General features: G+C 40.8%; 1 protein-coding gene across 2 annotated transcripts in view; it reads left to right on the plus strand.

Annotated features, from left to right (window-relative positions):
* Positions 1 to 568: 568 nt before the first annotated feature.
* The window catches only part of TPRG1 (tumor protein p63 regulated 1), a 198,704-nt gene continuing 182,328 nt past the window's right edge, over positions 569 to 16,944 (plus strand). The window contains exons 1-3 of one of the 2 annotated variants that reach the window (XM_087861512.1): positions 569 to 755; positions 4,314 to 4,544; positions 13,508 to 13,599. In XM_087861512.1, the coding sequence (XP_087717638.1) occupies positions 4,323 to 4,544; positions 13,508 to 13,599 (314 nt within the window). In that variant the 5' untranslated portion in view covers positions 569 to 755; positions 4,314 to 4,322. The remainder of the gene's footprint in view (positions 756 to 4,313; positions 4,545 to 13,507; positions 13,600 to 16,944) is intronic. The other variant, XM_045811264.2, reaches the window with a different exon arrangement.

A 16,944-nucleotide genomic window follows, 5' to 3' on the forward strand; every position in this document is an offset into this window, starting at 1 on the left:
CCTGCTGCAGAGGAAGGAGGAGCTGGGGTGAGCCCTGCTTCACGGGAGCTGTCATCTCTCATCCCAGGGCAAAGCAGAGCCGACTGACGGAGACATGCGGCAAAAGTGTCTCCAGCTGACCAGCAGGTAAGTTTGGTAGCTGCTTCTCTACTTTTCTTCTAGGTGCTACAACCGAAGCAGTGAATGAGAGTCAGGAATCCTGCCTTGATTCTATTTAGCTGCGTGTCCTTGGGCGAGTCCCTCGCCTGAGCATTCCAAAGTGTGCGAACGGAAGGAGTTGGACTAGCCATTGATTCTCTAGCTACAGTGTATGCCTTATATGCTGCTGAAATATTATCAGAAAAAATCGCAAAGAGATAGATGAAAGCGTGTATACAGGCAGTCAGGCATACTTAGACGAGGACACAGAAATAAGTTATTTATTGCAATACTATATCAAATTTAGCTCTGAATTTGCTGGCAGCTGAAAAAATATAGAATTCTTATCATCTAACTGAAGGAAGAGTGCGCTTCTTTAGATATTTATTTGGCAGTACATTGAAGGAGGTCAGGGAAAAGAAAGGACCTCTAGTTGACCCCGAGCGAGCCCCGGGGCAATCGGAAGCTCCTCCCGCCTCCCCTGCCCTTGAAATGTACATTCCACCCACTATTCCCACAGTGGGAGCCACTTGAAGGACACAGCAGAGAAAGAGAGAGAGAGAGAGAGAGAGAGGTGTTGCTGAGACCATTTCGACCCTCTATGTGACTGAATCCAGGTATGTCCTGTGTATAAGCTTGTAAGATTCTGGTGGGCATGTGCAGAGATGTGCTTGTCTTGCGGCGCCCAAGACAAACTCACATGTAAGTTCCCTTGCTTATTAAACCTGCCACCTACCAATTTGGAGCGGTCTGCTCCTTGTCTGGTCTTTCCTTGCCCCTCCATGTCGGGGGTGGGGGGCCAGTTTCAGATGATACTGGAGTTTGCAAATCAACATATTTATTAAACGTTCTATTTTTATTGCAAAAGCAGCACTAACACAATCTAATTTTTTTTTTTAAAGCGAAGATTCAGTTTCAATTCAACTACCTTAATAAATCTAAGTATTTTCCTTGTGGTCTTTACCAATGTAAAAATTATTCAAATCATTCTATCTAGAGAAAATCTTTGTTTTTTGCTTTTGCTTTTTTTTTTTCAGCTAGGAAGATACATTCCTTACTTCGCTGCTGCCCCCGCCTTGTGCACATTATTTTAAATGTCTGCAAGGTATCAATTGGACAGACTTAGCAATTCCTTGGCTCTTAGGTGTTGGTTGATTTCTGGTTTTTTCATTACCTCCCAGAATAAGCAATTAATGTTGTACCCTTTGTCTTCTTTAGAATTTCCTGGAATGGGATTAGGTCAAAAAGTATGGACTTCTTTTCTAAGCCTTGACCTTGCTTTCCTCAGACATTGTGCTATTGGAGTACTAAACGCTAGCATTTAAAATTCCACGGAGTGTTAGAGAATAATGATCTTTTTAAATTATAAATGGCTCTGGATGGGTCCAGTGCAAGGCTTGCTTTATCCATGTAAAGCAGTGAAAACATTTGAATTTGTCTAGATTTGTTTTCAGTCTTAATATGCTTTTAGTATTTCAGTGTATACGGTCTCTTCAGGCAGGGGTAGGAGAGCACATCTATTGAGTTGGGGAGAAGCATTGTCTGGGCCGAGGGTGATCAGGAATGGAGCTGGCTGCTTCGATGCGATGTGTGGCACCCCTCTCACATTGGGGAGGCTGCTGAAGCAGTTATGTTCATTGTCCTTGCAAAGATGTCCCCGTGACTAGAGCAGAGCGGGAATCATCCTGGATTAAGGCAGCTGGGCTCCATTTTCCACGATTCATGGCTGTAAGGTTTTAAGTGGAGCTGAGTTTCCTTCTTTCCTGGATCTCAAACAGCTTGGTCTCAAAGTGCTCTGATTCTCCTCCCGGAGTGTTTCCAGAGAAGACAGCCCGAGGGAGGGGAAGTGGTGCTAATTAAGTCCTCCCTCTGTTTTCCAGGCACAGGAGCCTTCCGCAGATGTCTGTTGTGAGGCGCGTGTTCGCAGAGTGTGGCAAATACAGAGGCAGGCTTGCCTTCCCCAAAGGCACAAACCTCCTTAACAGGTTACAGGGAGCTCTAGAAACACACTTCCTTCCAACAGCCTCTGTGTGATTGAGGCGACAGACCTGCTAGGGAGGCCCAAGTGCTTCACTGATTGCTCTCTGTGTCTCTGTCTGTGTCTCTCTGTCTCTGTGTCTCTCTGTCTCTGTCTCTCTCTCTCATACACACACACACACACACACAAAGTGCATGCACACACAACTTCTCCTGCTTCTACAGGTGTGCCTTGTATTTCTTATAGGCTAATCTCTGCCTTTTATGCATCTAACTTAAAAAAAATTACTGAAGACCCAGCAAAGCCTTCCTGCTGTTACACCGCGTGCCTCAGAATGGGCGTGCTGGATTGGCCTGGAAGCATGGTTGGGAGCCCGGTGGGCATCCAGGTGCTGCCACAGCTATCTGAGTGTGCCCTGGGGGGTTCCCCTAAACGCTGTGGTCCCCAGAGAGATGCAGGTAAAATCATCTTCTAGGGTCGCTGGGAGGATCAGATGGGGGAACCTGTGATGTGATCTGCGGAGGGCTTTTCACTGGTGAGCCCCCTAACCAGCTGTGTTTTCCTGCATTCAGATCCCTCAGGGTGACTGCGTATGTCTACATTTGATTGAGATAATCCCGGTTTACACCTCTCATTCGGGCATAATTGTTAATAGGACACTTTTCATGCTCCAAAGTGTCCAGCTTTAGGCAATAGGTCATATGCTCATACTATTTTTACCTCTCTTGAATACTCTACTCCCAGTGTTAAGAATGTACGCTTGCTAAGTTGGGGCTGTTTCTCACTTTCTAGTGTTTCACAAGAATCGAGGACATGGAATTTATCTGATTAGGGATGCTGAGGCAAGCCCTGAGAATAAGATGATGTTCCTAGTCACGGTGAAGGTGGGCATAAAACCCACCTTCTCTGTTGCAGGGACGGTGTACTTACCGCGGGTCTGACTATCTGGCCTCAGCTTGGTGAGGAGGTGATGTGATGTAGGGACGCTCTTTGCTAGGCTACCGTATACCTTCTATTTATTATGTTTAATTGTGCTGTATACTTACAAAAAAGGGACGCTCTTTGCTAGGCTACCGTATACCTTCTATTTATTATGTTTAATTGTGCTGTATACTTACAAAATAGAAATAAATTTATCGTGCTTTTACTTAAGTCATAGATAATCATTGTAAGCATCCAGAGACTTATAAAAAAAAAATTAAAATCACCTATCATCCAGAGATAACCATTATTAGTATTCTATTTTATTTCTTTTTAGACGCTTTCTAACCCTATCACACAATACAGGTATATACATATTCAACTCCCAGTTTCCTTTCTTCTTTCTTTTTGAATTATTTTAATCCATTTGAATATAATAATTCATCTTTTTTAATTCATTGATCATCTTTTCCCATTAACAATATATTTTGGACAGATTTCCATGATAAAAATATGCACTTACATTTTTAATGACTACATTATATTTCACTCTATGATATAACATATTTAGCCAATTCCCTACTGACCAGTTCTTCGTTTTAGTATATTCTTTTGGTATTAGACACAATGTTGTATGAGTGTGTAATGTGGCTGTTATACACAATGTTTTGCTAGTAGACATAAGGTTGTGTATTTTTCTGCTATTAGACACGTGATGAACTACCTTCTATATTGATGTCTTTGGGCATTTGTCTAAATTATTTCCTTGGGATAAAATTTTAGAATTGTTGTTTTTTGAGTTAAAAATATGCTCAGTTCTAAGTGATTTTGTGCCCTATTACTACCTAAGCAACATATGAGAAAGTGCATTATCATTTCTTCTAACTGTTAAATAAATTGGCAGGCTGGTGGGTTTTTACGCAAATATTCTAGGAAATCTTGAAGATCAATTGCTCGGTAATTATTTCATACGACCATCTCCACACTCAGCTTCCTGTCCTCTGTGATTCTAGGTGGGAAAATGGACCTACTTGCAGAGCCTTTTGTCTGTCTAGAGGGTCTCTGCTTCTCTCCCCTGGTAAATGGCCCAGCAAGCTGGTAGCATTTGTGTTATTGAGCTGCATTCATTAGTGCCTTTGTTTAGTTAATTTGTGAGTGACTTGTCAGTTTCAGGAACATCATTTGCACACTGTTGACCTTTTGCCCTAGCCAGGGCATAGGTGACTGCCCCCCCCCCCTTTCTTTTCTACTGAGATTGTTTCTTCCTTTGTTTTAGGTAGAAGAAATGGCAACAATTAGGAGTTTTGAGGGATTCCAGCCTGTGTCTCTGAAGCAAGAGGGAGATGACCAACCCTCTGAGACTGACCAGCTGTCCGCGGAGGAGGGGGACCCAGTCAAGGACCCCGAGCCAAGACAAATTTCAAGGCAGCCAAGTGTGACTGAATCAACACTCTACCCGAATCCTTATCACCAACCTTTCGTCTCACGGAAGTACTTCGCTACGCGGGTAAAATTTTTGGTGCTCTGAAATACTACACACGACTACTCTTAAACTACTCTGATATCATTGTGTATACCACAAGTTTTACCAAGTATTTTCACATTTGTTATCCCATGTAACAGTCATAGTAACTGTGAAATAGCTATCCTTATCCCCATTTTACAGGGGAAGGATCTGAATTCCGGAGAAGTTAAGGGTCTATTTTTGATAACCAGGTAGGATTGAGGAGAAGCCAGTTACCCAGTCTCCATGGATCTTTGGCTCCTCAGTCCTGTGTTCATGTTAAACCTGATCTCCACAGATTAATGATCTATGGAGAGAAAACCCAAGCAGCTAGAATATAAAGTTGTGTGCCCAGAGTGGGTATTTGTTGCATGTTTGAAAAAGACATGGGTGATGGAGTAGAAAGGCTTGCTGAGAATGGATTGAACTTACGGTCTACACTGGGATGCTGGTAATACTGTGTGGGAGCAGGCACTTCGAAATCCCAAACCGTCGGCTACTGTCTGGAGCTGAGCTCTTTCCACCGAGCATTGGAGCTGAGAAAGTAAATGGATGGCTGGGTAATGAGGATGGAGTTTGTACCTCTAGATGTAAAAAATGATGGGGCGCCTGGGTGGCTCAGTCTGTTGAGCATCCGATTCTTGATTTTGGCTCAGGACATGATCTTGGGGGTTTGGGATCAAGCCCCATGCCAGGCTCTGCACTGGGCTGGAGCCTACTTGAGATTCTCTCTCTCCCTTTCCCTCTGCCCCTCCTCCCACTTCTCTCTCTCTTAAAAAAAAAAAAAAGATATTTTGAACTTCAAGCATTTAGATCAAGTGGAGAGCGCTTCCTGGGTTTGAGCACTTTTCTCTCTCGAACTCTCCTTCCTAGTTATCAATGTTCTTTCCCAATCCTTCAATGTTCTTGTTAACACAATAACTGCTGGCTCACAGGCTACAGTCAGTGGGTGGATAAACTGGGGATTGTACAGTGTGGTGACAGAGACGATCTCATTTTTCAAGCATACATGGGACACATCTTGAAAAAAATTTTTTTCAACTCAATATTATAAATAAATGGTGGCTAAGGTGTTGTGACAATTTATGAAGCTTTAACTAATGAACTGATTTGGTAGCTTTTAAAACATCTTTGGATAACATAAAATTTTAACTGATGTGACTCTGTGTGTGTGTGTGTGTGCATGTTTGAAGATAAGATATACCTGTATCATCACTACTTAGCCACTGTTACACGTTAAGGGGCTTTGGTAGGTGCTATGCTATGTATGTGTTTGGGTGAGTGTCTTTGCATATGCAGAGCATATGGTTTGTTTTCCAAAGTACGTGAACTTTATTGAATAAGCAAAATTAAGTTGTAAGATACATCTGTGAAGGAAATCAAAGCATCCCCTAAAGTTGTCTTATCTTCGGTAATGATGATGTATCAGTCACAGTTTGATGAGATAACAACCATGAGTGGTTTGGAATAAGAGATGCGTCGCGCTCAGAAGCTGGTGCAGTTACGCGGGCCGGCTGAGAAGTCTCTGCCAAGCTGTCGTCTTTGCATCTGGTGATGGTCCTGCCCCACGCCATCAAGTGAAGCAGCTGTGACTATGAGCTCCCCAGTGCCTGCTGGCCTGCACTCATCTTCCGCAGGGAAATGACCCATGTGTCACTTCTGCCCTGCAAGTCTGACACTAATGTCTCTTGTGCCCACCTCTAATATGGAAACAGACAGGAAAGGAAATTCTAGAAAATGTAGTTCTAGCTGAGCTGAATCGACATGGTTTAAAGCCACCATGGAGCTTTTCTTTTGTTTGTTTCAATGATGCTTTTATTCGTGTGGCTCTATGTAACTTACCGGGTGAAGTCCCCTGGAGTAACACTGTAAGGTAGGCAGGGGAGGACTTATCACTCTTGTTTCATTGTAAACATATTACAGCTTCAGGGGAGTGAAGTGACCTAACCGAGGCACACAATATTAGTGGGATAGCTAGAGCTAGAATCTATATCTTCTGTCTGGAAGCCCAGTGCTCTTTCCACCATCATGTGCAATTGCACTTATGGCCCCTTTCTAAGTCAGTCAATGACTAACTCCAGTCCATGTGAAGAATATCTTCTCCCTCAGGTATATAGAAACAAACCCTAAGTTCTCAAGAGGTTGGAAGGGAAAGCTTCTAATCTTGTTAATGAATTTAAAGTAGATTTGAGGACTTTTTAGAAGCTGCGAGGGCTACATTCCCAAGGCACTCAGCATTTGCACTCCTTCAGACCAAGAGACAGAATATATAATATATTATCAATATATAATATCAATTATCAATATATATTCTGTGAGCATGTGAGCATAATGAATATGCTTTATATGTATTTTTGTATTTTTATCTATCTATATATCAATTTCCTCATTTGCAATGTGTGGATAAAATACCAGTTTTATACATAGGTTTAAATAGGCTGATTTTGTAAATATTCTTAGTACAGTGCATGACATGTCTATTAACGTTTCATAAGCAGCATCTCATTGCTATTATGAATGCTTTCTCCCTTTCTTGTTGATTTGACACTGCCATTGGTTGTAGGGAATGACATTAAGATGCCCGTGACCTCACCATGACTTCCAGAGTGAGATATAAATGTAGATGTATAGCGTCTATAGCAGTAAAGAGGTTTGAGTGAAAGAAACTAGCTCATTTTCTCAGGGAATAATTCAGTAAGACCCAGGCTCTGAATGATTCAGATCTATGAAAGATTCATCATAAAGTATCACTTCTTAGAGCTGAAATGAGATCGACAGATGATCTTGCCCACTGATTCTCCATCTTTATCATGCAAACAAATGACCTGGAAATCTTGTGAAAATGCTGGTCTGATTCAGTAGACCTGGAGTAAGGCCTTAGATTCTGCATTTATATAGATCCTCGGGTAATTAGAGACCACACAGACCACACGTTGAGCACCAAGGAGCTTGTCAGCACTCTCATTTTCAGAAGTAACTAAGGCCCAGAGAGGGTTTGATGCTTGTTCAGCGTCCTAACCATTAATGAGCACCAACTTGCCCAAGAGGCTAGTGGTAAGTGCTAAAGCTGGGTTAGAACCCAAGTTTTCCAATTCCCAATTCATAGTTCTATGATCCCATGAAGCAATTAAAAAGAAATAAGTTTAGTACAGTGTAAGAATTTAAAGCATATAGGTTGTAAATTCAGAAGAACAGTAAGTAAATGAGTTGAGAAATTCCTTGATCAAGGTTTTATTTTAATAAATGTTTTAAAATCATTTCACAGAAGGTGGTTTATTGGGAAAAAAAAAGAAAAATGTTGATAAGCAAAATAAAAGTCACCATAATCTCCCTGCCCAACGTTAACCAAAGTATATTGAATGTGTGATTATACATTTTGGTGTATATCCTGTCTTACTTTTTTCCCTCACGTGTACCATTGGTTGCATAAAAATATTTCCTATGTCAATAACTATACTTCCATAAAATCATTTTTCACAATTCAATAACATTCTGCTATAGAGATATGCTATAATTTATTTAAATTTTGCTGGACGTTTAAGTTGTTTCCTACTTATACCTTTTAACCCAGAAAGGAAAGTTACTCTTCAGCTTGCTGCAGAAAATGGCATTGAGTTTCTTAGGTGCTGGGAGTAGATACCCAAAGTTATAAAAAGAAAGATCAGTTATATGAGTTTCAAACTGGCTATGCAAAGATATGACTGCTCTGGAAGTTTACATTAATTCAGGACAAACAAGAGGCTCCATCTCACGACCCTGAGATCATGACTTGAGCCGAAATCAAGAGTCGGACGCTTAACCAACTGAGCCACCCAGGTGCTCCCAAGAGTCATTTTTTAGCATCATAACCTCATGCATTGGATAATACTAGATCACAAAAGAAGTCAATCTGGGTCCTTAAACCTCTTATGTTATTTCATGGGGCATCTGGGATGTTACTTCCTATCCACAGGCTTCCAGACTATTATTTATTTCATGAACTGTGCCCTTCCAACATAGTGACATTCTTGCTCAGAGCCAGAAGGGGCCTTAGAGGAGTATCTAATACAATGCCTGAAACACACAAAGGAGATGTGACTTGTCCAAAGTCAATCAGCAATTTAGAGGCCATGCCAACACTAAGAGCCAGGACTCCTGACACTTTTTACCACTCCTCCAAAGCCTCTGACCTTGGACAATGAATGAGAGGTCATAGGAATGAATGTCTGAAGCACTTGTTATCACTCTCCTTGGATAATTTTTTCCTCCTGTTTTTGTTCATTTGCTATTTTATTGCTTAGACATATCTAAAAAAGGCCTAGTGCCTTTTCTGAACAAAAGTACCACTCAAGGCTAATAACTCGAGGTATATTATGATAATCCCTTTAGTTGTAGAGACTGATATTCAAAAGCAACTTCTTTTGAAAGGAACAGTACTTGATACGCATGGGGAAAGATATTTTTAAACTCCCTGTAGGACTCTATATTTGCAGATACCTTATCAGAAAGTTGAAAGCGAATAGGGATGGGGAATTATCTCTAAATTTATACTTGAGAATGTAAATTACATACAAACTAATGGGACTAAAACTATTTGATCTTTTAATATTTAATTAATGGTTCCCCATGGCCTTTTTATAGCCTGTGTTCTATTGTGAGGAACGAGACTTTAATAAGCAGGTTTGGGACTTCCCATTGTGTAGCAAGATGTCATTGCTTTCATGACACTAATTTGGCTTTCATACTCTCTCCCTTCCCCTCTTCTCTTACTATAGGGTTCCCTGTGTCTTGCTCTTGCATTGGGAACAACTAACTATATTAGTTGTATTATTATTGTCTGTGTGAGCTTCTTCCTGGCCTAGAAATTACATAGCTCACTGGGCAAAAGGTTTCTTGATTCCCCTCTTACACTGAAATCCCTTGAAGATTGTAATAAAGTTGATGTTTCTTTCCGAGGGCAGGCACTTACAATAAAAAAATAAGAGGCATATTATTGGCATAAAGAAAATAAGTGGCATATTTCCTTTATTTTCAAAGAGAGACAAATTTGACCTGGACTTTACAAATCACACCCAATTTGGAGCTGTTTTTCTTCCCGTATGTGTTTACCACAGAGTGATTTCTATCTGGGCATGATGACACCGAGAGAGATCTTATTGTGTCTAAGTTCCCTGGGAGCACTCCTTTCTGTTCTGCCCCCTCCTCTTACTGTCTAACCAAGGAGTCCAGTACATGGGAAACTATTACCAGCGGACAGGAGTATTATTTGTGTGACAACTGACCCCTGGGTAGTCTAGCTTAAGGAAATGTAAGGAAACACACACACACACACACACACACACACACACACACACACACACGTCTTTGAAATTCCCTTAGTAGGTTTGTTTTGACCGAAGATATTCCGTGCTGAACTATTAGAAAAGATATTACCCACTATGCTGTGTAATGACTTGTAAATAAGGATCCCCCGTCATGATTTTTCTTCAAATTTAGCATTAGAAATATATGTGTATTCGATGATGAGTACTTATTATTCCATCATACTTTCCTATTAGTCTTAGGTGGCATGGAGTCTTTGAGCTAATGGTTCCATTGCAGTGACCATCGGACCCCCAAATCCTGGTACAATTTTCCCTCCATTTAATATTAACAATAAAAATGACAGTACAGTGTTTTATTATTCAGTGTCGCCATATGTTTTTGGCACTACCCAACAGCTCTGTTACAGGTAATACTACCTTATCCAGCCAACAAGTGAGTAAACTGATGTCTGGAATGGTCATAATATGGGTCTCACGGCAGGCAGAAAGGCTGAGATCTAAACTTTGCCCTAGACACAAGTCAGACTGTTCACACACAATCTCGTTTTCTACGCTGAATGGCTGAAGTCAATTTATTACAGTAACCCACAACGGAAAACAGAAGAACGTAAAATGCTCTATCAGGATACAGTGATTAACTGTTCCATAAAAGCACAACCACTGTTTCTGCTGAAGGCGAGAACACTACCCTCAGGGAGAACATTGACAGAACTCTAGAGACTTCCCAACCATTTTATAAAAACCACACTGATGTTCAATGTTTAGGTTTTGAAAGGTATACGGTAAAACATCACCTCCATCTACTGTCCCATCAAGTGTCTCCCCCCTCATAGGGGACCACTGTTAACATTTTCTAGGTATCCTTCTGGAGTTGCTTTAGCATATACAAGCACGTGCAAATATTTATTCTTATCCCTTTGGCTCTTTTTTTATATAAAAATGTGGCATATTTACCCTTTCTTCTGAACATTTTTCTTTCACTTAATAATACATTTTGAAATCTTTCCATATTAGCACAGATTTCCTAATTTTTTGCATACTCACCATGTTCCATTGTATGATTGTGTCCCCTATTATCTCTAGAAGTCCCCTATTGATCGATATTTGCCTTGTTTCCAAAATTTTGCTATTCACAAATAAGGCTACAAAGAACACTGTATATACATCTGTCATTTTGCACATATGCAAGAACAGCCATAGTATGACTTCCCAGAAGTGGAATGTGTAGATTAAAGGATAGATCATTTTGATAGATTTTGCCGATTGCTTTCCATAGGGAAGACAAGTAAGGTTTTAAAAAATTCTACAATTTTATATTCATCTTCACATGTTCTGGCCAAGTGCCTGGTGTAAAAGCATTCAACAAAATGCTTATTTTAGGATTATTTCATTATTCTCCAATTTCACTTACAGTTTTTTTTTTCTTCTTCTGAAAAGTATTAGTTTCACTACTGAGCTATATTAGCTGAGGAAGAAATACGTGAATATAAGAAGAGAGACAGGAAAAATAGCCTGATGAGTCATCAAAGAAAGGATGATTTTGAGCTGTGGGCCTGGTGCAGTCGGGCTGTATCCCAGGGAGCTCAGGTTGGGAGATGGGAGCATTGTCGTGGGATCAAAGGGGATTTCTCTCCAGCCTGGTTTGGTCCTGCCAGTAGGGTCACTAGAACAGTGATGTTGGCATAGCCTTCTCTGTCAGTGGGGGCTCAAAGCATACTTGATTAATGCTCCAGAACTTACTGATTTTATGACTCACAGCTTCCAGCAGGCACAGGCTGCCATGTTAGCTCTCTGACAACCCGTGAACCATCAGCCGAGGATGACAAAGGAGTCAGAAATCATTCAGTCCATGGGCTGACTATTCAATTCAGCAGGAAATGTGTTAAAATGAGGAAATCAGAATGTCTCAGTATCAGGGCTGTGATCATATTTTCTTAAAGACTTCCAGGAGGCTTTCATCATCAGCTTGGCTCAGAAAGCTTTGGTTCAGTCTCCTCATTTGTCTTTATAGAGAAGGAAATGGAGGCCAAGAAAACTCAAATCGTTGGTGAGAGGTCACAGAATTGATTTGCTACAGATCTGGAAAAGAAACCCAGGTCACTTGACTCTGTTCAATGGACATTTCCTGGATGACTTGGGCTGTGCCCAGTGAATTGGAAGGGGGGGGTGGCAGAGCTAAGTAGGGAAAGCTCCGCACCATTTCCCACCACTTCATCCGTAGCAGTGCCATTCTTTTCCTATTTATCGTGTATGGATTCCCCTATTCAAAGGTTTTTTTCCCCTTGACTAATGGACTCTGTGGCCAAAATATTTCAAAGCCTTTCATCATAGACTGAGAAAGCAACAAACCTAAGTCTACCACCACCCCCACCACCTCAGAGAGGAAAAGGCATTTGAATGGGTCCTAGGTCAGGCTAGTGTCCTGGTTTCCTTTTGTGAGGGAAGGGTCTCAAGCTGGGAGGATTAGGAATGTTAATATTTAGAGAAGATTAGGTGGTTAGTATTAAAGCCCTGTTATATAGAGAATATTCAAGAACTGCCAACCTACTTGTCAGTAGCTCAGGGCTGGGAATGAGGCCAGTACTGCATTGTAGGTGGGGCAATGGAATGTCTGTTTTCTTGTCTACCACTTCTCAGCTGAGTGAACTTGACAAGTTACTTCCCCACATTGGCCCCTGTTTCCACACCTATAAAATGAAATGACTTAGACTAGCTAAGCCCTGGGCTGTAGTGGTTCTCAGCCTTGGTTACACATTGGAGTCATCTGGGATGCTTAAGAAAAATCCTGATGTACTGATATGTGAGTCCCATCTGCTGAGTATCTGTATATGTTTGCCCTGGTGTGCAGCGCGGGCATCAGGATTTTTAAAAGCTCCCCTGATGATTTTGATGTGTAGCCAAGGTTGAGAATCACTGTCTAGAGAGAATAGCTCTCACAGTACAGTCCCACACCAACGGCATCACTTGGGAACTTGTTGGAAATGCAAATTCTCAGGCCCTCTCCAGACCTACTAAATCAGAAACTCTGGAAACAGTGCCCAGACATCTGTGTCTTCGATTCTGATGTGCGCTGAAAGTTTAGGGATCACTGAGTTAAAGGTCTATGAATTTCCTCTCAGGAAAAAGGTTAGTCAACTTTTAAACTAGAGGTAGGCCCATAAGTAGGGGCACCAGTTTGGAGAAGGGTAAAGAATGCAAGATAAGGAGACAAAAAAGTTAATTCCCCAGAGTCAGCTAAAATTCTGGTTAAAATATTAGAAAAAGATTTCTCTTAGGTGTTTTATTGCCATGTGCTCTTTGAAGAGAGAAAGGTTTGATTTTAACAATGTATATATTACTAAGTGTTTCGAACTTTCTGATAACCATGTTTATTCAGGAAAACTGGCCCTCTGAAAATGGCTATCTTCATTTCTGTGAGAAAGCGTAAGTAAGATCATGGGAGACAGGACTTGGGTCACTTTAGTTCCACCCAAGAAGATCAGCTTTGTAAATACCGGAGCTTAAGACGAAGCTCCCCGGGAAGCTGTGCCTGGAACAAACAGACAAATGCAAGAGCTATCTTTCCGTCAGCTTTCTGGAGGAGGCTTGGGTTATACTCACTAATCATAAGCACAAAGAGGGCTCAGTTTTCTCTAAACTAGGCATTTTCTTTTTTCCACTCAGCCGGGGGCCATTGAGACTGCCATGGAAGACTTGAAGGGCCACATAGCCAAGACTTCTGGAGAAATAATTCAAGGCTTCTGGCTCTTGACAGAGTGAGTAGTTATGGCTAAGTGAAGGCCAGTGGAAATAGAGCATTTTCCTTGACACCACTGTAAAAGAAGAGAAGATAGGCATGTGGAAGGGTTTCTTCTGGATGCTGTGTAAGATCATTGATTGGCATATCCCCCAGTTAGAGAGTAAAGTTTCGTGGTGCCCTTATGGCTGATGTATGACTAGGCTTGACTCCTCGCTAGTTGCTTCACACAGCTATCACTCTGACTCCCTTAGGTCAGGCGCTCATTGTATCTCTCAAGGACTATTGCACTGGCCTCCTCACCCATCTCTTTGGTTCCAATCCAGATCTCTTATAAGTACTCTCCTTCCAGCCACATCAGGCTACTAACCGTCCCACTCAGGGGTCAGTGGAAAAGAAGGTTAAAAAATGAATGAAGTCACTGTATAGTTTGAATTTTATCTTACGTTTAATAACATGGGCCATGAAACCAGGGAAATCATGCAGGATGGAGAAGACAGGACACCAGTCCAGAGTGAGGATAAAAACTAAGTCTAACACTTGAGTCCTTATTCCTTTAATAAGTGCTCTATTCATCCCCAAGGCTTATCTTAGCTCTAAGGGCTTTAATTGCAAATGACACCATGAAGATGATTACCTTTGTGTCTTGCCCTGATAATAAAGGTCTGTGACTTTTTCTTCACTTACCAGGAGACTATTAGGAATGTCATGGTCTTTACAATGATAAAGTAATATAGTCATATAATATATTCACGTATATTCACATAATAATATATTCACATAATAAGAGAAAGAGGCACCTCTTTTCTGCTACAGAATAGCAGTAATATATTCACATAGTATAATTCACATAATAAGAGAAAGAGCCACCTCTTTTCTCCCACATAATCCAAAATATTAAATGGAGAACGTAGTTAGGACTCCATTTTGGATACTCAGTTGGTTCAGTAAGTTTTCTGGCTCCAAAGAGTCCAGCAGAAAAGCTCAGTATTTCCTATACCTTGAGTAAAGAATCATTCGATCTTTCACCCCTGGGCAGGACATTTTCTTTAACTAAGCGCTTTTTTGTTTTGTTTTGTTTTGTTTTGTTTTGGGGGGGGGGTGATGGGCACCACTTGAATGTTCAACCTTCCGGGCCAGCAAAACAAGTCCCTCAGTCAGCGGAATGTAGAACCAGATCACCTGTGGGTCCATCTGACTGACTGCCATATTACATTATTGTTTCAAATGGGTTCTAAGAATTGAGTGAAAATGAGCTTGGAAAACCAATCTGACTATTTCTAAGTATTTGTTTCTTCATATATAGACTAGAGATAATGATATGCACCCGAGGAATTGTTACAAGGGCTAAATGAGACAGCATGGTAAAATTCTTAGCGAAGTCCCCAGCCTATAGTGGATTTTCAACAGATGTCAGTGTCCCTCCTCTGTTCACAGGTTCTAACTATTGTTCAAGGCCTTTTGCTTTTGTTTGTTTGGCTCCTCTGCCTTTATTTCTGTCCTAACCACCTTTATATCTTTCATCTCTGGGTTATCTTTAATGAAAAGAAAAGTTCTATAATTCAGTCTTTTTACTTATTCACTTTCACCAACGCACATTTCACACTCCACCTTCCATCTTCAAAGTAAAATTTGATTTGTGCAAATAAAATGTCTACCTTGATTAAGACAGGCATCTACTTAAATTCTAAAGGTCTAATCTGAAATAGCCACCTATTTTGTTTCTACAGTGTATTTCATTTATAAGAGAAAGATGTACATGGCTCCCTGCTCAGCGGGCAGCCTGCTTCTCTCTCTCCCACTCCCCCTGCTTGTGTTCCCTCTCTCGCTGTGTCTCTCTCTGTCAAATAAATAAATAAAATCTTTAAAAAAAAAAAAAAAAGGAGAGGAAAAGGAAAAAAATGTACAAATGCAGTCTTTCAAAATCCAGGGGTGGCATTTTGAATTCTCAAATAATAGAATCAGTAATTTCTTTAATAGTAGATGTTTTAATTGTCTTATTTGTATAGAAATTTGGCTTATTTTTGTTTGTTTGAATGTTTTTGTTCAGTGATAATAAAGGCCTGTAGATATCATTTGTCCAAAGATAAATGAGATTGCGTGATCTGCATTGAGACTTATACCATAATTCTGCCTGATTTAACATCAACTAGGATGATTAATAAAACCAGCAGTTTTCAGATAAATATGAATGGTTATGCCCCAAAGACCCAAGTTTTGCGCCAACTCTGAACCTAATGGGAAGCTCAAAGAGTTGGTAAGCACTATCTGGCATGTCGGTTTCTATTTTTCTTTTGCTTTGTGGTACTCATTTATATTATGGACAGTAATGAGGGATATGTCCTGTTCACGTGGAATTTTAAGCAATCATTGTCATTTACTGCCAGACTTTCTTCCTTTTGCATTTTGGAACCATTTCTCCCCTTTATTTTATTTTTTAAAAAGATTTTATTCATTTATTTTTAGAGAGAGAGCATGAGAGAGCAGAGGAGAGGGACAGAAGGGGAAGGAGAGGGAGAGAAAATCCAAAGCAGACTCCTTGCTGAGCATGGAGCCCGACATGGGGCTCAATCCCACAACTGCAAGATCATGACCTGAGCTGAAACCAAGAGTCAGACACTTACCCAGCTGAGCCACCCAGGTGCCCCTCATTTCGTGTCTATAAATGGTAGTTCCTTTGTGTTCTCTTTGGTCTTCCTCTCTGCTAAAATCTTTTTACACCTCTTCTCACCCTCCATCAAAAGCTACTTTCAAGAAAGATTTGATTCCAGTCATTTCTACCATAGTAAGAATTTGCCATTTGCTTTTCTTTGCCTGTTAAGCCTGAAAGCTGGTTCAGACCGCCTTCTTGTCATGGAAAGTCCTGCCAGTTGTAACCAAGATGGTTCACAACAATAAAACAATCAAACAAAAACCCAAACCCCCAAAATAGCAACAGCAAAGCAAAACAAAACAAAAAAAGTAAACAAACTTATAAATACACAGGCCAAGAAAGGTGAGAGCCTGGAACAACTCTTGTCTCCTTTTCTCTTTTTTCTAATGGGATGAGACCCATCTGTTCAGTTTTTAGGAGTTACAGAGACTGTACTTAAGACTAGCTTCCCCAACTTCCCCAACAACACAAGACTCTTTTCAAGTGTAACACTTTTGTGTGTGTGACAGAAATGACTGGGCTGTAGGCACATCAATGGTTAGCTCCTTTTATGGAAATGAGAAACCCCTAGCTGCTACCCAGCGGTTTAAAGAATGTTTGCTTTCAAACAAGTATTTCAGTTTCAGAATGGTAAGAGTGAAAACCCCTCTAATGTATACAGCACATGACAAGCTAACTTCATGTCCATGAACTTGCTTTATGTGCATTACA

Source organism: Ursus americanus, chromosome 4 (assembly GCF_024610735.1).
Source record: "Ursus americanus isolate L20-20 chromosome 4, mUrsAme1.1.p, whole genome shotgun sequence".
Classification (NCBI taxonomy): Eukaryota; Metazoa; Chordata; class Mammalia; order Carnivora; family Ursidae; genus Ursus; species Ursus americanus.